The sequence below is a fragment of the Schistocerca serialis genome, chromosome 7 (genome assembly GCF_023864345.2).
Source record: "Schistocerca serialis cubense isolate TAMUIC-IGC-003099 chromosome 7, iqSchSeri2.2, whole genome shotgun sequence".
In the NCBI taxonomy this organism is placed as follows: Eukaryota; Metazoa; Arthropoda; class Insecta; order Orthoptera; family Acrididae; genus Schistocerca; species Schistocerca serialis.
In genome coordinates, this window is record NC_064644.1 from 319,414,815 (window position 1) to 319,441,709 (window position 26,895).

A 26,895-nucleotide genomic window follows, 5' to 3' on the forward strand; every position below is an offset into this window, starting at 1 on the left:
AATTTGAAGATACAGCTCTATAACGCAGTAGTAACACCAGAATGTGTTTATGCAAGTGAATGTTTAGTACCGAACTACAAATTACACAAACGTCAAGTCCTAGAAAGGAAAGTCATTCGAAAAATACAAGGACCACGAAAAATACAGAGGTACGTAAATTAAGAAGCGATGAAAAAGTTTGTCGCAACATAGAAAACATAAATGAAACACTACGAAAGAGGCGACTGCTATTTCTTGGACACTTATACAGAATGAACAGCAACAGGTTAACCAAACTGATTTTTAAATATGTTTGGGACAAGAAGTCAACGGTAGCCTGGATTCAAGAAGTTAGGAAACATTTAGAAAGAAACTACATAAGTGAAAAAGATGCAACAGAAAGAGAGATTTTCAAGAGGATAGTTTTAAAAATGGAAGGATTCCAAGGCAAGATGGAGAAGATGACAGAGTCAAAATGGTCCGATGAGAGAAAAAAGATGAAAGAAAACTGGAGGAAAAAAAGAACAACAAAGAAGGAAGCACTGAAATTGGGGCGTGGTCCTTACACGACCCAAACGAAGAAACAAAGAAGAAGAAGAAAATCACTATAGTCAGTCACAGGTATACTGTTGAATGGTAGTGAAACGTGAAGGAAGCGAAAGCAGGGTCAGAATTACAATTGTTAATTGGGAGCTACTGATGTGCTAAAATTACAGTGCGCATATACAATTGAAGAGAACAAATACTGCAAAGAATGCTCCAGAACATCAGCATACAGAAAAATTACTCCAATGGATGGAATAGTGTTGTGGAACCAGTTCCTAGCTCAACTATTATTAGTTAAGTTCATCTGGAATGAGGAATGCCGAGAAAAATTTTTAACGGTGGACATATAACTCAATTTGCATAACTGGTTACCGCTGTGATACGTTGAGTAGATACGCAGATAAAGAGTACGAATTAGTTGGAAGAAACTGGAGGTGGAGTGGAACGGTCGAATGAGCGATAAAGAAAGAACGAAAGAAAGAATCATAGCAGAGAAATGAAATACGATTTAAGGAAGGAATAGCTCGTAATAATTACTCCAAAATAAAATAAAATAGGTCGCCTTTTCAAAATTTTGTATATGACTAATGACTAACGGGACTGGCTTTTCATGTCAAATTTAGAGAACGTTCGTTGTAATAAAAACGCTTTGGGTTCGCACTAAAAAATGAATACGTCAAGTAGAATTCGTAGATTAAATCGTAATACCTGTAATTACGTGCCTAAAGGGTGCAATGCGGATACACTTAAAGTTTCCGGAACTTTTACTAATTTTAAATGACACTCACAACAGCTCTTAAAGGAACAAAACCATTTTCCTAATAAACACTCTGAAAGTATGTTATTAAGTCTCTTGTCCATGTTTTTGTCTTTTACTTTCTTAACGCTGATTTTCCTGGAGGCTGTACTTGTCTAACAGTAGCTTGATTTATTAGTTCTATCGTGCTGACTATTAACAGTACATTTGTGACAGCTTAGTACTAAGTTGTTATAGGGGCATCACTCATGCAAACCGCCAACATTTATGCTGCTCCTAACGAATATCTGTACATACTACACCCGAGTAACGTAAATGTTTACTAGTTGTCGCTTTGAGATGTGATTTAATCACAATGAATTTTATATCGATTATAGTTTTAATATCACCTTTAGGATTTAAGGGTTATCAGCTTTGTACTACAGCATGATTATTTGTTGTCATCAGATCCAAGAATTTAAGCGTAGATATTTTACATTATGAACACCCTCGCTCGCCCCTCGCGCCCTAATACGAACTCGTGTCTAATTGAGAAGTTATTATGTAGCGTATTCAAGTACGTTATAGTCGTCCCTTGTGGTAGCTGTGCAGGCAGTGCAGCGGAATGCCAAGCGAAAGGGTCCGGGTTCGATTTCCTGCCACATCGGATAGTTTATCCTCTAGGAGACTGGGTATTGCGTTGTTCTTACGTTATTATCGCCTAATTGACATTTCACTATTGAGATGGCTGACTGGGCATGTCCTGAGAGGCAATAAACTGAAAAGGAAAAAGTACTTTCAGTTCAATATAGGAATTAGTTTAGTTTGTAACCTACATTCCTAGTATTTTACTATCACACTTTCTTTTCAAACAGATTGTCTACGATGACTTGATAAAAAGTCGAAAGGGGTAATGATGCTTTATATGTGAGCTGAAGTTGAAATACAAGCTAGAAAAGTAGAACGTAAAAAAAGGAAAACTTGTGAGCGAAATATTTTCGGATGTTTGGGGTTGAAGAGAAGTGTCTGACATAGATGCAGATTAGTCATTAACATCCCGTCCACAACGAGGTCATTACAGACGGAGCACAAGCTCGGATTACGCAGGGATGGGGAAGAAAATCGGCCGGAGGCAATTTAGGGAAACCACGGGGTACCTAAATCAGAGTGGCGGCAGGAAGGTTTGAAACATCGTCCTCCCGAAAACGAGTACTTTGTGCTAACCAATGCGCCACGTAGCTCATTCTCTGACGTAGGAACACGGGAGTACGGGAGCTGATTCCTCGCACCACCCGAAAACAGAACATGCATGAATCAAATTTCATACGCCAATAGCCGTCTTTGTGTTACTGTCACGGAAACGCATCTGCGAACTGCAGGAACTAATCACGTTTGCTAACGCGCGTCTCGGCGCCAAGCACAGCGATTCCAGCAGCCGAAACACCGATGCTCTAATAGACAGTTTCGTTTGTAATTTTCAGCGGCCGCTCGGACAGATAGCCGGACACGCCCGACTGAACACCGCCCCATTCCAGTAACGTGTGCGTACCGTACCACCGCGGCCTTCATACGTGCACACGAACCACCGCACTGCCTCTGAGAACATATCGATTGCGTGTGAGCGTGGGTCAACACCACGCGAGCGTTGCCGGAGAATGAATATGCAACGGCAAGTTATTGCAGCCGCTTTGACCGTGCATACGCATTACTTCAATATTTACGAGTCGGCTAACAGGAACAGAACTAGCACAAAGTTTTGAATTATGTTTCATTACAGTTTCATAAATGACTCACCAACCGCGCTTCTGTTTGCACTTCCCGTGTCGCTTTTGGCTTCCGCCCTAGCGGATATGTCAACTCCGCGTGTAAACAAACCTGTTTAGCCTATCTCTGCTCGTATTTGTCCCGCTCATTTGTTACTGGCACCACTAGGTGTGCTGAAGAAGGATACTGCTTGATGCACTCATCCACATCATGTCACTCTTCAACAATACGTAATAATACGCATTTACGTACACTAACCACTTAACGTAAGCAAATCATGACTGTAGCGATGTCCTGTTATCAAATATCTCATGTATTTACACCTGTTCAATTTTCTTATATCCTTCATTTAGAGAAGCAGGAGTCTCAAATAAGGCAGCATCTTTTAGCACTTGAAACGATATTGCGAATAATGACGACACGTGTCACGATCACACATTCGGCCAAAATTTTATCTTCAATATTTGTTGTGGCACCATTTCAGCAGCTACATTCTTGCAGAGTCTGAAGGCTCAAGGCAATTACATACTGCCCAAATTGTAATGGTTAATGAATGAAAGTGGACGACTAAGATACCTTCCAAAAACCTGTCAAAAATTAATCCTGGGTACTACTCAATGAGATTCCTTAATTTACAGTTTTGACAGATGAAATAACCACCTAACAGTCAAATGGCTTTAAGCCCCCGTCACTCTGCATTTATTAACAACGTTTCACAGTCGTTCAAGTATACTGAGACACACGCGCTTAGAATCATTTATGCATAATGCACTGGCGTCGCCAACGAACGCCTGTGAGCCGGAGTTAGCAGGCTACTTTCCGATCACATTACATCAGTGGCAAGGGGACTGCAACTAATGACGTCAAGTTTCTGACCACTCTACATTATCCCAACGTCTGGGGACGAAAACCAAAACATTTCGAAATGTTTTGGTGAGTGCGTGTATGCAACATTACTGATAATCATTCGTATATTAGGTTGGAAGGTTAACTTGGGTGCTGTTTAGGGATGGCCTTGAGCCGACGGAAGGTGTCACCATCTCGTTTCACTGGCATCGTCATCAACAACACAACATTCTACACAGACTTATTTCAATTATCTTTATTATACATTTACCCTTGAGACAATCCGTCAAAACTGTGTGATGTAGATAGGAGAGTGCTGACTGTAAAAGGGTGTGATCCCCGTAGATTCTTCTGAAACTGTAATGCTGCAATACAGTAGAGGGTGGAGGTTTTCTTTTTCAGCCCTACACTCCCCTTCCACCCCTCTTCTTTCCTTCATTTCCTACTCTACCGGTGGTGGTAATGTTCGATATACTAATAACTCGGAGCTCTGATATTCAGAATGTGCAATAATTTACAATCAGACCCTAAGTTTATTCCATTAGACGTTTGCTTAAGAACTATATCTACATCTACATGGATACTCCGCAAATCACATTTAAGTACCTGGCAGAGGGTTAATCGAACCGCCTTGACAATTCTGTATTATTCCAATCTCGTATAGCGCTTGGAGAGAATGAACACCTATATATTTCTGCACGAGCTCTGATTTCCATTATTTTATTGTGGTGATCATTCCTCCCTATGTAGGTCGGTGTCAACAAAATATTTTCGCATTCGGAGGAGAAGGTTGGTGATTGGAATTTCGTGAGAAGATTCCGTCGCAACGAAAACGGCCTTTCTTCTAATGATTTCCAGCCCAAATCCTGTATCATTTCTGTGACACTGTCTCTCATATTTCGCGACAATACAAACCGTGCTGCCATTCTTTGAACTTTTTCGATGTACTCCGATCTCGGCCTAAAGTGTACGAAAATCTACAATTTTCGCGACGCTTCTCTTATAGTACTTTCTATCAGATTTCAGTGAATTTCTCTAAAACATGCTTTAGCGTAGAAATAAATTCTTTTTGTAACTATATCATCTGAAAAATGTTTTAAAAAGTAAATCCGCCTGATAAGATGAAAGCTTTCATTTGGTCAAATGTTATTTTCTGACTAGAAATTTATGAATCGATCGGCCTTCAGTTCCAAATCTTCAAATCAGTCACTGAATTGTGGTTAAGAGTTCAACGACATAGCTACAATATTCCTGATAATGTGACGTAAGAGAAGGCAATTTGACTCAGTACCATTATCTTGAGGAAACACGGCATTTCTTCCATTCGACTAGAGGCTACTGCACGGTATGGTACACGGCTCGTAAATTCCCCAGTGAAATAAGTTTTGTTGTTTCTCTTGTGTTATTAAGTATGTCCCTCCGACAAGGGAAACCTAAAGCGCCATCTATTGATTTAGGTGTATTGAGCAACTACTTGCTCTGTAACGAAATTGGCTCTGAGCACTATGGCACTTAACATTTGAGGTCATCAGTACTGTAGAACTTAGAACTACTTAAACCTAACTAACCAAAGGACATCACACACATCCATGGCCGAGGCAGGATTCGAACCTGCGACAGTAGCGTTCGCGAGGTTCCAGATTGAAGCGTTTAGAACCGCTCTGCCTCAGCGGCCGGATGCTCTGTAACGTCCAAGTTGGTTTCTCAGTACAGGTTTGACGAGAGAGAGTGCGTACATCGAGAAAGCTGATGACTCAGAGTGATACATTATTGCGCGCATTTAGTAACGATAGCAGCTGTGTCAAAATGTACAAAGACGCTATTCTTCAGAGTTTTTATTTTAAACAAACAATTTCTCCTATAAATGATGCAAATATTTCCACGGTATCTGAAAGAGGAAGGCAGAAAGATTAAGGTTTAACATTCCGTTGAGAGTGTGGTAACTAGGGACGGAAACGCAGAGCTATGAAAACGTGCTGACCTAATGACTTTCGCCTTTGCTCAAATGAAGCTTCCCTTATCATTTATATTTCAGCAGAAACTTTACAGCCTTCGTAATATCGTTTAAACCAATATGCCACTTACGTAACGACTATTTACAAGACGGCGGTGCGTAGTTTTACAGGAAATACGTAACAACTATCTTTGTAACTTATTTTACTGTAACTGCGAATGATAATGTTCGGAAAGTTCGCTTGTATAAAGCGCGACAGAAGTTCTTTAAATTCGCCCTATTTCGTTACGTACCGTCTGGTATGAATGTGAGACGGAATGTTTATGGATCGAAGCCCGGTATGACACACAGTTTTATCCTGTTTCATTATAGAACAAGATATATTTATACGATCCGGAAACTAGTTTCGAAATACAAATTACATGTACTTCATATTTCACTTACAGTTTCTGGGACGTGTTACTGTTCGTAGCCTTTGCAACAAGACAACTATGTTCTTTAGAGGCTACAACTGATCCATATTCATTGGTGAAACTGCCGGAAGCTGAGGTAATAAAATTTGTGAGCCGTGGATGTTTCTTTAGAAACTTTCTTTTCAGTGAGTGGAAATATGTGTGTGTGGATAATGGAGAAACGATGATGAAGAAGTCCCATACTCCGTAACCGCCACACCGTACTAGGCAATGTCCTAGTTGAGGTGGTTTGCCATTGCCTTCCTCTTCTTTTTTTTTTTTGATCTAATTTTGTTCGTTGTATCTGCTCGGGGCGGACGTCGCAAGACACCCGTTTCAGTTCGTCGTTGATTCATTAACTCAGTTTTTTTATTACGGAGGGCAGCTAACCCTCTGACCGAACACGCTGAGTTACCGTGCCGGCTAACCTCCGACCGTAATGGGGAGGAATGATAATGATGAAGACGACACAACAACACCCAGTCACCTCCAAGCAGGTAAAAATCCCTGACCCCGCCGGGAATCGAACCCGGGACCCCATGCTCGAGGAGCGAGAACGCTACCGCGAGTCCACGAGCTTCAATACAATTAACGAGTGGAAACTTTACAATGGATACAAACTCGAAACACACGATATTTGCGATACTGAAGTACGCACGATTTCGATTATTGCGTAGCAAACCTACTATACATCTATTTGGTACAAATTAGATTTCTCAGCGTATAATAGGAGAAGAGTGTGAATACAAGTTTAGAAGAGAGAAAGAAGAAAGAGACAGAATATCAGGATTGCTCCTGTGAAGTCTGACAGAACTGCTCTTATTCTGTACATAAATAAATGATCTGACAGACAGGATGAGCAGCAAACTGCGACTGATTTTTGTTGATGCTATGGTGTAGGCAATGTGTCCCCGTTGAGTGACTATAGGAGGGTACAAAATTTGTAGTTGGTGTAATGAATGGTAACTTGGTCTAGATGTACAAAAATGTACATTAATACAGATGAGTAGGAAAACCAATCCCGTACTATTCGGATACAGCATTAGTCGTGTGTTGCTTGATATTGTCACGTCGAGAATATATATATATCGTAGAAATAAATTCTTTTTGTAACTACATCATCTGAAAAATGTTTTAAAAAGTAAATCCGCCTGATAAGATGAAAGCTTTCATTTGGTCAAATATTATTTTCTGACTAGAAATTTATGAATCAATCGGCCTTCAGTTCCTAATCTTCAAATCAGTCACTGAAATGCGGTTATGAGTTCAACAACATAGCTACAATATTCCTGATAATGTGACGTAAGAGAAGGCAATTTGCCTCAGTACCATTATCTGGAGGAAACACGGCATTTCTTCCATTCGACTAGAGGCCACTGCACGGTAAGGTACACGGCTCGTAAATTCTCCAGTGAAATAAGTTTTGTTGTTGCTCTTGTGTTATTAAGTATGTCCCTCCGACAAGGGAAACCTGAAGTGCCATCTAGCTGGATTTAATATGGAGGTTTACCAACAAATTACTCGCACGCACCATTCGTGAATGGAACAGGAGCCTGGGGAATCAGTTAGTGGTACCAGAAGTACTCCCCGCCACAAGCCGTCAGGTGGCTTGAATAGTATAGGTGTAAATTTTGACTAGAGGTGAAATAAGTTTTGGTGTTGCTCTTGTGTTATTAAGTATGTCCCTCCGACAAGGGAAACCTAAAGCGCCATCTAGCTGGATCTAATATGGAGGTTTACCAACAAATTACTTGCACGCACCATTCGTGAATGGAACAGGAGCAGGAGTATTATGTCTATATATATATATATAGACGTAATACTTCAAAGCTATGTAAAGTGGGACGAGGCGAATTGTGGACTTACTTTTGTTGGAAGAACTTTAGGAAAGCGAGGTTCATCTGTAAAGGGGAACCACGTATAGGACGGTAGTGCGACCCATTCTTGAGAGCTGCTCAAGTGTTTGGGATCCCCAACAAGTCTGATTAAAGGAAAACATCTAAGAAATTCAAACGAGGGCTCCTAGGTTCGATCAGCACGCAAATATTACGGAAGTGGTTTGTGAACTCAAATGGGAATCCATGGAGGGAGGACGACATTCTTTTCGCGAAACGCTGCTAAGGAAATTCAGGGTACCGACATTTGAAGAAGACTACCAAACGAATGTACTGCTGCCAACATACGCTTCGTTTAAGTAGCACGAAGATGATGTTAGAGTAACTAGGGCTCCTCTGTTGTTATATAAACAGTCTTTACAAGTCGCTGTGCTTGTGAGTTGAACGAGGAAAGGAAATGACAGTAGAAGGTACCCTCCACCAGGGACCACACGGTAGCTTGCAGCATACGTATTTGCTTAGATGTCGAAAGTCTGTCTTCGTTGGAGTTTACCTGAATATTACAGCGGCCAGGGAAACCAATGGTATTTCGATTTCTGACCACACCGAATACTTGAATATGTAATTGGTTGTCAGTTTTATTGCTAACGATCGCTAGTTGATTGGAGAAAGTCTTAATCCACTTCATTGTATATAATTTTTTGGTCCAAGGCATTTAAAATCACTTTCATCAGAAAATGGGACCTACCATGAACCAAGCCACCGGCCTCACTGATAGCTCATTCAACACAAGTCAGTAATTTATGTACTAGTATTTGCTTCCATGTGCATCATTGTGAACAGACGCGAAAATAGACCAAACTAATGACTTTTAGATATACATACTGGCACAGTTCAAAGAAAATGGTTCAAATGGCTCTGAGCACTATGGGACTTAACATCTGTGGTCATCAGTCCCCTAGAACTTAGAACTACTTAAACCTAACTAACCTAAGGACATCACACACATCCATACCCGAGGCAGGATTCGAACCTGCGACCGTAGCAGTCGCGCGGTTCCGGACTGAGCGCCTTAACCGCTAGACCACTGGCACAGTCACATTTATAAGTTGTTTAGGTGTGGTATTTAATAATGGTCTATACACTTAATTAGTTCGGTTTGTGCACCGTTCAACAGGGAGAAATATATATCGTGATATGTTTTTGTAGACTTACTGATTTTGCGACTACACGAACATCTTCAACGTTCTCTTCGATCAAATGTTAGGTCAGGTCTACTACGACACGAATGCAGAGATTTATTTTTATAATTTTGTAACGATTTGATGAGGAACTGCCATATCTCTCGTAAGTGATAGTTGCATAATGTATTATGGTATAATTCCTTGGGGGAACAAAGTAGCTGACCTGCAAGAATCTGTGCCACGGCTGACATTGCTGTTCAAGGACCACGTGTTGAAGCATAACGGTAACAGACACCAGTAACCACTCCGTGTTACGCTTCAACAGATTGCAAGCCATCTCTTGCTATATTTGATACGAATATTTAGGTGCTGTGAACCAGGCACCATCTCCTGTTACGAGAATAGAAAGGAAAAATGTTACGTCGCAAACAGTTGTGAAATTGCATTGCTTCCCTACAGCCGCTTCGTAAATAAAACTTCGAAGCGTTTTGGAATCCTGCATTCAAGAACAGGAAGGCGCTGTTGCGTGGTTATGCAATCATGGCGCGAAGCGGCTCGGAGGGTGTGGTTCGCCTTGTTAACACAGTTGTGACGCAAGTTTCAGGCAGTGCCCGCCACACCTGCAACGTTGCTTTTCTTGCTGACGTTCACAGAGCGTTTGCATTCGTTGCTCGATCGTTCACTATTATTGTATCACAAATCCCGACAGTGTACTCAGATCGATGAATTAAGACAGGTCATATATCACAGGTACGTTACACAGAGTCACTTAGAACGTACACTAAGCGAGATGATTTCTTAGTCTCAGATAAAGGGTAAAACTTACATAACTACATTAAAACCGTAACAATTATAGCAAAAAAAAAATCTCTCAAGTACTTGTCAACTCCTCCCTAGACCTGTACATCACAACTTTCCTATTTCCTTTGTCACTCTCTGACGCAGTCGATGTTGCCCATTTTGATATAACACCAGTACAAGCTGCTAATAATTTTTATGTTAGTAATTTTTCTGTTGATATTATGTATGTTATGTACCGAACAACAAAACTGCCACCGTTTATTTTTGGACGTAACGTGGAAATTTCTAATAAGCTGTTGAAGATATCGAAACAGTCAGCTAAGAGAGCAGTAGTTTGGCCTACAATTTACCATTTCCAAATTCTTTAAAAACGTAATTATTATTTCATTTAATGGCGTTAGACAGTTCGTGAAGAGACGACTGTATAGATGTTTCACGTTTCATCGTTGTCTTTGAAATATCACTCGAAAGTCGGCGGTAGTAAGGAAAATCCAATGGCGAAGTCTGCCGTCGAAAACACAGTACAAGAGCATTACGCAATGCTTACGTGACAGTGGAGTTAGATCTGAGTTGCGTCGGCAGATCCCGTCTTCTCACTCACCACGGCTATCACCCTGTTAAGCGAATAGTTTCATTACACCGCTTGTCGTACATAATACCATTGTAGTAGAAAATTTTGTCATTTTCATTTTCTTCTAGAAAACTTCCGCCCTTATCTTCAGGAGTATTCCATTGGATGTACTTTCCTTGTAAGCGCTGAGGAAGAGGAAAATGCAAGTGGCTGGCACAGGTAAATGGTTTTGGGAAACAAGGCATTTCATTTAAGGAGAAGGTGATTGACATTTTATAATAATTGTCTGTTTATTGGCGCAATCACTTTTTTATGCAACTATCGCATCCGGTTTCAGTCACACTGCCGAACTTCAGAGGCAACAAAAATTAATAATATATTATTATTTTTGTGGCATCTGAAGGTACTACTTCTTACAGCATTTGAAGATTGTCAATGTAGCTGTAACCGGGTATCATTGTTTCTAAAAAAAATGATTGTGTCAACAAATAAAACAAAGATATCAGATAAATGTTTCAAATCCTATTTTACTCTCTAATCAATTTCAGTTTCCAAGTCACAGTCCAAGGCGACGACATATATCTATACCGATATTCCATTCTTCTCAAAAACAGCCGGCCGAAGTGGCCGTGCGGTTAAAGGCGCTGCAGTCTGGAACCGCAGGACCGCTACGGTCGCAGGTTCGAATCCTGCCTCGGGCATGGATGTTTGTGATGTCCTTAGGTTAGTTAGGTTTAACTAGTTCTAAGTTCTAGGGGACTAATGACCTCAGCAGTTGAGTCCCATAGTGCTCAGAGCCATTTGAACATTTTTTCTTCTCAAAAACGTTCCATTGCCACTGTGTGATGCGATTTAGTGCTTAAGGCACTGGAATTGTTTTCGTGACAAATGGGGCCGAATCCCAATCTAATCATCCTGATTAAATTCTCGTGTAGAATATGGATTCCCTATACGACCTCTTTGCTATTGTACGATTGTCCCTTCAACAAGTCCTTTGGCGCTAGTCAAATCTTCGACCAAGCCGTCATTAATGATCTGATTGTAGAAGGATCATTAAATTCGTAATGTCGTTTCTTTCAAAAAGCGTATTCAAAGGAAAGAACATGTAGCCATAAAACCACACCTTACTATGTCACTGTCTCTGTGGATGATATAGGTCTTTGATATTAAAACTGGTCTTGAAGAAATTTCAGTACAAAAGCTGCTGTATTTTTACTGCCTGTCTGGTTTGAGCCTTTGTCCATTTTCACAAGCCACCTATTACAGACAGCAGAATTCGTTACGAGTGGATGTGAATAATTTGGATAATAAATGGATGAGTGACGAATTAGCTTGTGTAGTGACTAGTGACATACTTGTATTTGGAACGTGGTTAGTGTGGCGAGTTCTATTTTCATCACTCTAAAATACTTCTTATATCTGCGATAAAAGAAGTCATTGCTGTAGTTACACTAAACAGTTTTATGTCAATGTAAGTGAGTAATACCTATTTTGCTTAATTGTGGTACCTTCATTGTCCAGCATGATGTGATCCACATGAGACCACTGCTGTATACACATCGGAGAATATTTTTCTTATTCGATTACACTGCGTCACACTGGGTTATTTATTGCAGGTGTTGTCCTATTTTTAACGATATTATCGTATGAGAATTCTATTTAAATACGAATGATGTAGTATGTTTCCTCTTAAACAGTGCTGAAAAGGAAATGAAAATTTATTGAACAATTGTGACGTAATGGAACACTGTATCCCACTCTGAACATAGTCAGTGATATGAACACAATGGCGAAGTAAAGTGAATACATCAGAGATTATAGAAAACCTTATAATGTTATTCTTTTCATCAACATCTGCCAAAATTACGATAACACTATGATACATTAGGCAACGTGACGCACAATGTGATTCAGTAAGAAAAAAAATTCTCCTTTGTGTGAACAACAGTGTTGTCACATGGATCAGATCACGCTGGAGAATGAAGGTACCACAATTAACAAAAAAAATTGTGTTATGCACATACGCTAAAATAATACTCTAGTGCGTAACTACAACTGTGACATCTTTTAACGCATGTGTAAGGTACATTCAAGTCTGATGACAGAAACAGAGCAGTCCACGCCATTCATATGCTAAACAAAAGTATGTAATTAGTTATCATGTGAACCATTTTGTCGCCGATACTTTTATTATACACTTTCTGCACATCCACTCATAAAAAAATTTGTTCTCTGTAGTAGGTGGCTTGTGAAAATGGACGAAGGCCCAAATTAATCAGCCAATAAGTAGATAGAATCTTGGGCATTGAAATGTTTTGTCTTCAGTATTTGAGAGCAGCAAGACGTAACGTACTGAAAACATTTTGAGAATTGGTCTCATAGAAGGCCAACACTTCGAGGAGATATCTTGAACAGTAGTGTAACACAACGCTCCCTGTACGTATGGTGATTTCGCGACACACCTGCGTTAGACATTCGTCGACGAAAATTGCCGATTCCGTATACGATTTGGACGCAACTGTCAAGCAGCGCTTTGACCTCGGGTACAAAAGAACTAGCGCTGTACGTACGTCACGCCGCCAGTTGTGGTTAGTACGGCGGCGCCTTGACCGCAGGGTCGGGGACTCGCCCACCGCCGCGGCGTCCCTCCACCACCTTCCGCGGGCGCGAGGTGTCCGCCGCCCCGCCTGCAGAACACACGCGCCGGGGGAGCCTCGACGGGCGGTCGCCCAGAGCGCGAGAGCGTCGGCCGCGGCGGCGCACAGAGTATCGCAGCGTCCGCTGGCGTCGCGTCGCGTCGCCTCGCGTCGTCGCGCAGACGGCGGTCGCGCGCGCTACTGGCGACGCCGGCCGACGCCGGGTCAGGGCGGGGCGGGCGCCGCGGCGCGGCCGCACTGCGCGTGCGCGCTGCGGCTGCGGCGGACCTCCAGACACCTGGTTGGCCGGAGGCCGGCGGCGCAGCGTCTCGTGAGTGAGTGTCCTGCCTTTCAGGCTGGCCTTCGGGGAACTCCGGACTCCCAAGTCCTACAGTGCGGTCGCGGTTTATGTGCTCCAAGCAGTGAGCGCTTCGTAACAATAGTGGATGATTGGACCGCCGCGCGGGATTAGCCGAGCGGTCTAGGGCGCTGCAGTCATGGACTGTGCGGTTGGTCCCGGCGGAGGTTCGAGTCCTCCCTCCGGCATGGATGTGTGTGTTTGTCCTTAGGATAATTTAGGTTAAGTAGTGTGTAAGCTTAGGGAATGACGACTTGGCAGTTAAGTCCCTTAAGATTTCAAGTACATTTGAAGATTTTTATTTATTTATTTATTTATTTATTTTTTTTTTTTTTTTGTGATTGGGTTACACATCAAAAATCCATACGAATCATGAAAATCGATGTAGGTAGCGTAGTGATCAAGAAAATTGTCCGTGATATCATATTGCTTACAAATTACCAATGACATCGCCTCATGTTGGGCGCCAAAATATAGTGAATTGGGAAGACAAACATTGATATGGGGAAGGCAAATTTGACGGAAGACGTAACAGACTGTTTTGGCACTACGAAATACTAAGCTGTATTTACTAATTGGTTACAGAAACTCCAGATTAATTTTATAAAAATATTTATGGGAAGGTGTTCCATTTCTATTAGTAATATACACTGCTGGCCATTAAAATTGCTACACCAAGAAGAAATGCAGATGATAAACGGGTATTCATTGGACAAATATATTGTACTAGAACTGACATGTGATTACACTTCCACGCGATTTGGGTGCATAGATCCTGAGAGATCAGTACCCAGAAAACCACATCTGGCCGTAATAACGGCCTTAATACGCCTCCTGGGCATTGAGTCAGAGCTTGGATGGCGTGTCCAGGTACAGCTTCCCATGCAGCTTCATCACGATACCACACTTCATCAACTAGCGTATTGTGACAAGCCAGTTGCTCGGCCACCATTGACCAGACGTTTTCAGTTGGTGAGAGATCTGGAGAATGTGCCGGCCAGGGTAGCAGTTGAACATTTTCTGTATCCAGAAAGGCCCGCATAGGACATGCAACATGCGGTCGTGCATTATCCTGCTGAAATGTAGGATTTCGCTGGGATCGAATGAAGGGTAGGGCTACGGGTTGTAACACATCTTAAATGTAACGTCCACTGTTCAAAGTGCCGTCAATGTGAACAAGAAGTGACCGAGACGTGTAACCAAAGACACACCATACCATTACGCAGGGTGATACGCCAGTATAGTGAACACGAATACACGCTTCCAATGTGCGTTCACTGCGATGTCGCCAAACACGGATGCGACCATCATGTGCTGTAAACAGAACCTGGATTCATCCGAAGAAATTACGTTTTGCTAATCGTGTACCCTGGTTCGTCGTTGAGTACACCATCGCAGGCGCTCCTGTCTGTGATGCAGCCTCTAGGGTAACCGCAGCCATGGTCTCCGAGCTGATAGTCCATGCTGCTGCAAACGTCGAACTGTTCGTGCAGATGGTTGTTGTCTTGCAAACGTCCCATTTGTTGACTCAGGGATCGAGACGTGGCTGCACGATCCGTTACAGCCATGCGGATAAGATGCCTGTCATCTCGACTGCTATTGATACGAGGCAGTTGGGATCCAGCACGGCGTTCCGTATTACCCTCCTGAACCCACCGATTCCATATTCTGCTAACAGTCATTGGATGTCGACCAATGTCGCGATACGATTAACCGCAATCGCGATAGGCTATAATCCGACCTTTATCAGAGTCGGAAACGCGATGGTACGCATTTCTCCTCCTTACACGAGGCATCGCAACAACGTTTCACCAGGCAACGCCGGCCAACTGCTGTTTGTGTATGAAAAATCGGTTGGAAACCTTTCTCATGTCAGCACGTTGTAGGTGCCGCCACCAGCGGCGGCCTTGTGTAAATGCTCTGAAAAGCTAATCATTTGGATATCAGAGCATCGTCTTGCTATCGGTCAAATTTCGCGTCTGTAGCACGTCATCTTCGTGGTGTAGCAATTTTAATGGCCAGTAGGGTACTTATTTCTCATAAGCATTGTAGTAAAATTCGTTGTATTTGATGTTCATCTAGTTGAAAATCCCCAAAATGACGGGCCTTCCTGCAACTGGTGGTAGGTTGTAGGAAACGGACTGCAGAGATGTTCTCGAGAGATTTACCCTTTTTCTATATGTTATACTCTTTCCACTTTTCCACTTCTTTGAACGAATCCCCTAAAATTTTTAATCCAAGAAGCAGAACTCATCTTCACTAGTGCTGCACGCAATGTTTTTCCGAGGCGAAGTCACATAAACCTTCCCTCGCCATCTTCACAGCAATAAATGATTGTATATCTTTTGCTTCTCTAATCACATCACCTCTTTCGTCAGGAGACATAAGTTGTCTAAGCTCCTTCCCCTTCTCTATTATGCCGACATCTCGGTCACAAGACAAGTGCCAATGCCCCGACACTAGAACTTTCACACTGACATTGTCAAAGGTATGTCTACCACTGCGTAGACTGAAGCCATCAAAACCATCATATTTTTATTTTGGCCGGCGCAGTTGTCCCGCCGACAGTTCGAGTTTTCTTTTACGTTGACGTACGTGAGCACCTTTAAAAGACGAGAAGCTACCCCATCTCCCCCCGACCAGCAAAGATCTCATGTCACAAGCACATGAAACCCGGTTTTGTATCTCCATCTTGAATGCGAATATTAAAGTTCGACAGCTAAAGGCCGTAAAAAATGTTGCAGTGATTTAGGGAGGGCGTAAATAGCACCTGCTGCATGTCCATGCTGATGGTGCATGTGTTAACTGAGGGCATTCGTGAAGCAGCATCACCATCATTCAAACGTTTCATAGCTTTCTCAGCCTTCCTGCGATTTAAGTCTTTTTTAGGTATGAGACGCAGTTTTTTTGGTGCCACTGCAATTTTGGCTTTAATTTTCAGAAGATCATATGCCGAACAAGAGTCAGTTCGAAGGCGACTGAAGGAGAGTTTGGGAAATGATGTCCTAAAAACTCTTCATTAAAATCGCTTGTTGACATTTGATTCGAGGTATGCTTTCATTAAGTCGCCATGCATTCTCTGAATATTAAGATCAGGACTGAAATATTGTTTTGAAGATTTGTGCCGTGAATAGTGGCTTTCCTCTGTACCACATGGCGAAATGTGAATCTTTACGAACTCTCATATTCATCGTATTTCACTTTATGGGCGTAGGATCACCGATTCGTATGCCACTAATCTGAAAAAACTACGTTCCCCTCTCCTTTCTTTCAGTCGAAGTATAAACATTTGTTTCTGATAATCCTACGATATCTTCAAATGTCTTCACACGTACTCGAACGTGTCCACTTTTTGAAGGCTAATAGTATATGGCAGATATTTGTCTTCTGCTCAAAATAAGATCTTCGATATTATGCAGCCTTTTTTTGTTTTATCTGTTCAGTACTCAGATTAAACCAAAAAGAACGCTACCTTGACTTATCTAATTTTCGGTCCAAAACTCTGAGTGCATCTCACCTCTTCACAACAACGGCAGTTATAATTGCATTTTCAGGTACCCTGCACAAAGGAAGTAAAGTAATCGATTAAGCGATGATAAAACACAAAACGAGGCGTTACCACTGAGTGTAATCAAGTAAATTTCATTTCAGACGGAAAATATGACTTATCAGTTTGTATGGAATAAGTTTTGGAGACATTTTGTCGTAATAACAACTCCTAGTATCGTCATTACCGAATAAGTGGTTCAAATGGCTCTCAGCACTATGGGACTTAATTTCTGAGGTCATCAGTCCCCTAGAACTACTTAAACCTAACTAACGTAAGGACATCACACACATCCATGCCCGAGGCCGGATTCGAACCTGCGACCGTATCGGTCGCTCGATTCCATACTGTAGCGCCTAGAACCGGTCTGCCACCCCGGCCGGTACGGAATAAACAACATAGTAATGATCTGTTGCTCACAGAGTAAAAAGAAGCTGGTAAGTCGGCAGTCTGTAGACTTACTCCCATATACCTGCCATTTCACGTGATAGAGCTAATTTGAGTCGTCTCTAAGAACGCAACTGCTCACAACTTGGATATGCTGCCACTTCTATGCTACTGGTGACATGTGACCTTTTCGATAAAAAAATCTGAAAAATGATTTGTTTATACTTACTATCTTTCCCGCGTCAGTGTCTCAATTCTTCTATGCACTCTGATATGAAATGACATGTAGACGACTGAAGAGATTGCCTCACGTCGGGAGATAGTAACTGAGTGACATCAGTAATACAACGAAATCAAACACAGGTTATGAGATTAGGGGACTGATAAGCGAATGGAACAGACTGTTCGGATGAACAAACATGTAAGGACTGTATTTAGTTCATTAACTTTTGCATACAGAAGAATAATTACAAATCTGACAGGGCGTACGGACAAGTCCGTTATTAAAGGGAAGGGGAGGAGTGGGGAAGTAATCATCTCGCTATCGTAGTGGAAGCGACGGGTGTAGGGTATTTAAGGCCAGGTCAGACAGAATCCGGCCCGCCGCTGCGACGGTCGGCGCAGTGGTTGGTCGGGCCCGCCAGCGGCCAGGGGCAACCAACGGCCGGCCGTAGCGAGTGTTGCTGCGTCAGCTGTTACATTGTGGAAGGGGCCGAATCCCATTATTAAGCTCGCATGCGTAGCGCGATTGTCTTAAGCGTTAGACGATTTGGAGATTTGGAAGCTTCACACGGAATACGTTATCTTTGTGCTAGTTTTTTTTATCTTACTTTTTTTATTTTTAGTGCAGAAGTGAGTAGCTCGGACGAGGAAGAACTCCTCCTCGCACTAGCGATACAAAATGGCACCAAGAAGAGATGTTGGGGGCACGGCATTAATAGCAAAACAGAAACCTTAGGAGAATACCATCGTCTGTGTATTGAAGTGGAGTCTGACGAAAATAGGTTCTTCAAATATTTTCGTATGTCGCGAGAATGTTTCGAAGAACTGCATCGCCTGATAAAAAGGTAGCACCGAGAAGTGCACAACGAACTGGAAAAAGCCAATTGATACAAGGCACAGACTAGCCATTTGTTTGAGGTAAGTTTTACCATTTGTGGTCTCTCTGTGCTTCATAAATTATTCCATTTCAGTTTTGCTGTGTCGTATGAAAGGTTCGGCGGAAGAAAGTTCTATCCCACAGCGTAGATACGAGTGGAGTGATAAATTTATCTGCAGTGTTTACGAATACAGCAAACGATAGTAACATCTAGTTCCATATGTCCCGCTAGAGAGAACTTTCTACTAAATAGATTGTTTCGTTTCATTGTATTCATAACATTGTCATTGAATTTAAATCAATATATCTTCGGTCGTTAATTTATCTATTCGTTCTATCGGCATAATTTATTATAATCTTTTCCAGTTACTTGGCTACAAGCGACAGTCATCAGACCATAGCTTTTTCTTTTCGCTTAGGACGTTCAACAGTCTCAGAAATTGTGAAAGAAATGTGCCAGGCAATATGGACTGTTCTACGGCCGAAGTATTTACCTACTCCTACAACAGAGATGTGGAAGAAATCTGAAGCAGGATGTCTAGATCTTTGGGATTTTCTGAACTGCCTTGGAAGCATAGACGGAAAGCATATCGGGTTAAAATGCCCGAAGGATAATGGATCCCAGTTCATCAGTTATAAAGAATTCTTTTCGCTACTTCTCCTGGCGATCGTTTATCCATACTACAAGTTTACAGTAGTTGGTATTGGAAGTTAAGGACGTCACAGTGACAACACTATTCTTTCTGTGTCCATGATGCGTTCACTACGAGCTACAAGACAAAAACTGCCCCACGCCGCTGCTTCCAGTGTGGCAGCAGAGCAGTTGAATGCGCCAACAGAGGCAAGCAGCCGCTCCGGCTTGCGGCGAATCTGTAATCCGTGACAACCCGGCGGCGGCCGGTGCGTTAGAGCCGCACTCTGTGAGACCGCCGCCATAAAATAACTTGCGATTCACCAGTGCGGCCTGCCTGCTGCGGTTCAAGGCCACAGGCCGGGCGGCCAGGCCGCATTCTGTCTGGCCAGGCCTTCACGGCGCATCGCCTCGAAGCTGTGCGGTGCGAGTCGGCTGCACGTCTCGGTGTGCTACGGCTGTGCAGTGAGGTGCCGAAGCGGTCTTCACGTTGCCGTAGCTGAAGCAGCGTTATCGTCGTGTCGGGAGGCGGATAGAAGAGCCCTCACGTCCTTCTGCTTCCGCGCCGTTTCATCGGCCGTTCTTCACTTCTTATCCATCTCTATGTTCATCGACTCCTCGAAATTTTACCCCACATTGCCACTGGTAGACTACATTTGAAATGGCCCCAAGAGTTTGATCTCCTGATCATCGTTTCATAACAACGCCCCGCAGAGCAGGGTGGAAATTTACTATCTTGTGTGCCGGTCGAAGTGGCCGTGCAGTTAAAGGCGCTGCAGTCTGGAACCGCAAGACCGCTACGGTCGCAGGTTCGAATCCTGCCTCGGGCATGGATGTTTGTGATGTCCATAGGTTAGGTTTAACTAGTTCTAAGTTCTAGGGGACTAATGAACTCTGCAATTGAGTCCCATAGTGCTCAGAGCCATTTGAACCATTTTTTACTATCTTGTGTGGGTTGGTGTGTGACTCGTAAATTGGCGTCTTTCTCACGATTGCACGAGCAAGGCTGTTCCCAGCGTTGGTCGCTTATTGTTTCGATGTTCATCTGCATTCCCTTGTTGTGAAAACAGCCACACGTTTCTTTGTGTGTGTGAAATCTTTTGGGACTTAACTGCTAAGGTCATCAGTGCCTAAGCTTAAACACTACTTAGCCTAAATTATCCTAAGGACAAACACACACACCAATGCCCGAGGAAGGACTCGAAGCTCTGCCGGGACCAGACGCACAGTCAATGACTGCAGCGCCTCAGACCGCTCGGCTAATCTCGCGCCGCTAACGGTTCTTTCTAACGGCTGTCTGTGCGTGAGACCTGGAGAGTCTCAGAATCTTCTGGCGTTCGTGATTTATAAGGAAGATCCTTACCATAAAGAAAACACTTTTTTAAGCAGGCCTCCTTTTTTCGTTGATCTGTAGTTTCACACGCCTCCCTGTGTCACTTCTTGGCGCTTTAGTGTCTGCAGAGGTGCCGCACTTGTCGGTACCTGCAGGTTAAATGTCTGGTGCTGACAGGCCAGAAGTTTCACAAGCCTCCACCCGTGCATTCCTGACGCTTGTTTCCAGTGGCTGTACAGGTCCACCAGCTTCCTGCTCGCTTCTCATTGTCTTCCAGATTCTTCGCATGGTGTTCATTCATTAGCTAGGCTCGGGCGTCCTCCCGGCTATCCTCTGCTTGTCTGAATGGTTCCGATGTCTGTGTCTCAGGCGCTCGCCACGTGGGGTACCCCTCTATCCTCGTCCTGGGCCGCTGACATTTTTGAGTCGGTGAAATGTGGGCCTCCGGCGGAGGTATCACAGCGTGTATACAGGGTGTTACAAACAGGTACGGCCAAACTTTCAGGAAACATTCCTCACACACAAATAAAGAAAAGATGTTATGTGGACATGTGTCCGGAAACTCTTAATTTCCATGTTAGAGCTCATTTTAGTTTCGTCAGTATGTACTGTACTTCCTCGATTCACCGCCAGTTGGCCCAATTGAAGGAAGTGTAAGTAGGCTGTTTATGTTTTCTTATTGGCAACGTTACGTAGCGCTCAATATGAAAATCACTGGCTGTGCTGTGTGCAGTCTGTGGCTGCTTTGCATTGTTGTAATACTCGCCATTGTAGTGTTAGGCAGCTGGCTGTGAACAGCGCGTAGCGTTGGGCAGTTGGAGGTGAGCCGCCAGCAGTGGTGGATGTGGGGAGAGAGATGGCGGAGTTTTGAAATTTGTCATGAACTGCTATATTTATATATGATGATATCAAGGTAAATACATTGTTTGTTCTCTATTAATATCTTTCATTTGCTAACTATCCCTATCAGTAGTTAGTGCCTTCCATAGTTTGAATCTTTTATTTAGCTGGCAGTAGTGGCGCTCGCTGTATTGCAGTAGCTTGAGCAGCGAAGATTTTTGTGAGGTAAGTGATTTGTGAAAGGTATAGTTTACTGTTAGTCAGGGCCATTCTTTTGTAGGGAATTTTGAAAGTCAGATTGCGTTGCGCTAACAAAATATTGTGTGTCAGTTTAAGGACAGTCATGTATAAATTGTTAAAAAGGGGCGTTTCATATGTCGACCCTTAGCCTAGGATACCTCACTGGAATCTTCTGATTTTTTCTTGTAGTTTGTGTATATAGTGTAGCTTTTGTTTATTGCTAGCGCGTAATTGTAGAGAGAATCTCCTTTGTAGTTGTAGCCTTTCATTGTTGTACAGTAAAACAGTTGTGGGATGCATGTAGATTTGCACCAAGTATTTCGCAGCTACGCTTGCAATTAACTAGATATTATTTTCAGTGCTATGTTAATGTGTTCTCCTATTTTTGCACTTCAAATTGTGCTTTTCTGTGTTATCGTGTGAAATATTGTGACAATTATGGCGTGTGAAAAACGTAACACTAGGCTCCAAACTAAACTGAGAAATAATAGTGGCGACGAGCGTAGCTTATCAGCGCCGCAGAGTAATGAATTAACTAATGTTCAAAGTAGTAATTTGGTAACTGTGCACAGGGAAATGGAGCGGGCGTCAAACAATGGCGTGGACAGTGAAACAATTAGTGAAGAGGGAAGCATTATCGATCGATCGGTCGGCAACAGCTCTCCTCAGGAAGCCGAAATGACACGACACGATCTCGCAAATACTGTAGATTCAGGTTTTTGATCCTCACCGTTTTCTCAAATAAGTCAAGACACATTTTCTGCTTGTCAAAAAGTGAATGTTTCCGGTGTAAATTCACTGCCGAAAAGCACTGAGGAACATGTTTCAGACACCAATGCATTGTTATTACAATTAATACAACAAATGGGACAAACACAGCAAAAGCTTCAAAAGTTAGACACAGTGGAACAAAATCTCAAAAAGTTAGACACAGTGGAACAAAATCTTAAAAGGTTAGACACACTGGAACAAAATCAGAGACAAACACAGCAACAGCTTCAAAAGTTAGACTCATTGGAACAAACTCTTGAACAAACGCGTGATGATTTAACTACTGAGTTACATAACATTGAATCGAAATGTCAAAAAGTCTGTAATGACGTAAAAACTCAAATTTGTGAGCATTTTCAACCTATTTTTTCGCGGCATGAAAAGGCATTACAGAATCACGAAGCAGCCATAAAAGAACTGCAAATTATTGTTCATGAAAATCATGAGACCTTGCAAGCTAAATTTGACTCAGTTGCATCTACCGATTCGGTTACGCAACTTGCAAAAACTCAGGAAAACTTAAAGAACACAGTAGATTCGATTTCAACACAAATGGACACTCTGAAACTTGGTTCAGGAAGACACATTGAGGAAATGTGTTCACTATCGGAGAAAGTAGCCGAACTTTAGAATCAGTTCACTAACTTATCTACGAAGGTAGATGATAATCTGAACGACACAAAACCGGTAGTCTTTAATGACACAGAAGAGTGCGAACAAATTAGGAAATTCAAACAAAATCAGAATCAAATTAATACGCAACACCAAAGAGAAATCCGGGAAGTACAAGATCAGTTGACTCAGGTAATAGAAGAATTACGTATTTCAGAGGCCACTCGCGCTCCAATACGGGAAGAGGGACTTAGAAATACGGAACAACCACAAAATAATAACACAGGACACTTCGGAAGTTATGAAAGAAATTGGCAAGGTGCACCGAATTTTGAAATGGAACCGCCGAAACGACGTAACAATGACCGATATGCGACTCGCCGACATGATGACTTTGACTATAAGCTGTTCATTACTACACGTAAATTCAAAACATTTAAGAATTCTGGGAACGACATTCATCCACAAGCATGGCTCCATCAATTCTCTGTTTTCCTCCCAACTGGTCATTAGAGCACAGATTAGAATTTATGTGTGGCTACTTAGAGAAAGAACCAGCTGTAAGAATGCGGTCGGTCATTCACGATTGCCACAGTGAACGAGAGTTTTACCATGCCTTCCTCTCAGCATATTGGTCTCAGGCCACACAAGACCGAGTAAAACAAAGCATCATAATGATGAAACGTTTCGAACAATCTTAATTTTCCAGTCTTATGAAATATTTTGAAGACATGTTGCATAAGAATCAGTATCTTTCAAACCCATACAGCTCCTCAGAACTTATCCGCATTTGCTTAATCAAATTGCCTGAACATTTACGACACATTATTTTGGCAGGACGTTGCAAAGACGACATTGAAGCTTTTCAGGGACTGTTACAAGAATTGGAAATTGACACTGACAATCGCGGAATGCGGAAACAGGAACACAACAATTACAGGTCACATCCGTCACAATTCCTCGATAATAACTGGACGCGACAAGGCTATTCCCACAACACAAATCGTGACCAAAACAGACACCACCCATATGACAACCGTTGGCAGAGTAGTAATAATTACAGGGAAAGATCACCTCTCCGCGGTAATGACTATCACAGAGACAATCAGAGAAACAGACTATATGGGAACCAAAACAATTATTATTATGGGAGACAGAATAACTTGAGACGCAACGGTCCAGCGCGCAGTTACGATTCAGGGAGAAATTCTCCACCACTTAACCGACAAGAAAGAAACTACAGGAACTGCCGACATGACGACAGACGATGTGATCGTAACGACAGCCTGAATTGCATCAGAACTGGCGGGATTCAAACAGAGCAGGGCCCTCTCGAGGAGGTGAATTTGTAGAAGTTAGGTCTCCAAATCCCAATAACAACGCGCGCCAACAAAGAGACAGACAATGACTCGCACAGCAGGCAGCCGCGTGCGCCAGGTGGCTCAGAGAAAAATAACATAGACGCTAACCTTAAGAAAAATTCCAGTATTGTTTAACGACGTATACCGCATGATAATTGCGTTGAAGTTGAAACTCTGAGTACTATGAAGAGTAAAGGATTGCACCACACTTCACATGTAAAACCGCTTATTGAAAGATAATTTGCTTTTTAACTTTGTCTTTGCCATATAACTTTTCACTTTACATTGCTAGTATGCTTTGTCAGACTTAGAATCTGTTAACATGCAACAATGTTTGAAGTTAAATATCCAATCAAGAACCAAGAGAACTTATTTAAATAGAAATTACGAATGCATTGTTATAGTGAACAGACTACACAGTGTTGCATTTGTACATTCTTGCTTGTTAGTTGCACGATTACGTAACGACTATCAGGCTTACATACTTAGGACACATACTGGTACTGCTAATGAGATTTTAATGCAACATTTTGGTTTACTTGCAAATACATTATGGATTCAAGGTGCTTTCTGAGAGATACCAGGTGACACAGTGGTTAGTTTATTTGACAGCTACACGACTATATCACGACGCTACTAATGAGTGACAATTTACAATGTTGCTTTTGCGGTGTATCTGCTTTATATCTGCACAGTTTTTTTGAATTCTTCTGGAAAGTAAAACATGTTTTAGTAGTAACTTTTGTGGTATAGCTACAAGGAGACTGCCTTTTCCGTAGCACAACAATACGTTACAGCACAGTACTTTCTTCATCATGGCAATAAGCGTAATAACTGAGATATCTATACACAAAGCATTTCACTTTTGTTTATCATGAGGTAAGTACATTGACTTCTGCAGAACTTAGCTTTCGGAGGACGATACTTACGACACGTCCACAGAATGATCTTACAGCAAGACGCACATTTAGCGCTACAGGACACGCATTTGAGTGATTAATCTTGTACTTAAAACATTTATTTTTAAAGATATTTGAAGTACAATGATACGAAGTTTTTCCGTGATACATTTTCCGTGATACATCTGTAACACCTGAGGGTATAATTACATTAATCCTCAGGGGGGTACACGCTTACTTTGTGTACCATGTGTGTGGCAACCACAAGGAACCCTAGCTAATATGGTTTTTGCTTATACAACTTTACACATCGGTACCATATTTCTCTAACACAGAATTACACAGCTATCTGATTATTTGACAGAGAATCAAACATTCTTTTTACTAGGTCAGTGACACATGTTTACGTAATTACACAGTTGGATAACTTCACACTTATGAAATTGTATTTTGTCTGCACTTTGTGAAATGCTCATATTTTTTCGGACCCATTGTGATACTATGAGAGCTTTGAATGATGTATTTGGTATGAGATCATGATTTTTAAAGTACGTTTGAGGCAGATGACACTTTTGACATGAGCAGAGAATTTTTTTAATCATTGGAGGAAGCTACGACGATTTTGAGATTTGACTGAGGTGTTATGATGTTATTTTTACGACGACGATGTGTATTATGCTGCTGAGGTATGTTTATGATTAATAGGCTGAGGCTATATGAGTTATTTGATTATGCTTCATATTTATAATGACGAAATATTGACGAGTGTCGATGGATACGTATATGTGTAATAAGGTAAGGAGTAATGAATAGTGGGTAGGGACTCTTGACTTGTGAAAAAGGATGCTGGATACCAAGAATCGTACTTTAAGAGTTATGAAATGTGTAAATGCGTGAATGTATCACAATGCCGGCGAAAATTTTTTGGACAACGTTATATTCATAGGATTTTCTTTCTACAGATTTGCAACGCTAATTCTTGACCTGTGAAATATTTTTATGTGAGACTGTCACTGTAGCGGAAACTGGTGTCGTAAATATTTCCGTAAGAAAGTTAAGTGACCACCTGCACGTAATGCGTCGTGGGCACACAGCTGTGTCAAACACCTGGAGAACAAGCCATTAGGGTTTGCCTTTCCGGAAGCACAGGTAGAAAAAAAAGGTAGGCCTTTATCCTCGCCATTGACATTCCTTTAGAGAAAATATTGCAAATGCGACACCCTCATTACTTCCATTAACCTTGCTATTGACATTTCCTTGTTGAAAGCATACTGTGGAGCTCGTAATTTATGATATTTACTGAAATGCCTAATGAAATGACGAGAAATATTTTTACATCTGCACACCTGATTATGACAAGCGTCTTTCTATGAGAGTTGAGAGAATTTCTACTAACTTCTGAAATGTCACATGACTACTGAATGATATTTTTATTCTTTGCTTTTCATAGTTGCTTATTTCATTTGATATCTGGTTTCCAGCTGTGTTGCAGCATTGCTTTTATAAAATGAAG

The 26,895-nt window shown here is 42.0% G+C and overlaps 1 protein-coding gene across 1 annotated transcript in view; it reads right to left on the reverse strand.

Annotated features, from left to right (window-relative positions):
- Positions 1-14,036, reverse strand: part of LOC126413040 (translation initiation factor IF-2-like) — a 254,813-nt gene extending 240,777 nt beyond the window's left edge. The window contains exons 1-2 of the mRNA XM_050082935.1: positions 14,030-14,036; positions 13,239-13,692 (exon numbers count right to left, since the gene is read on the reverse strand). Of these exons, the coding sequence (XP_049938892.1) occupies positions 13,239-13,692; positions 14,030-14,036 (461 nt within the window). The remainder of the gene's footprint in view (positions 1-13,238; positions 13,693-14,029) is intronic.
- Positions 14,037-26,895: the final 12,859 nt, after the last annotated feature.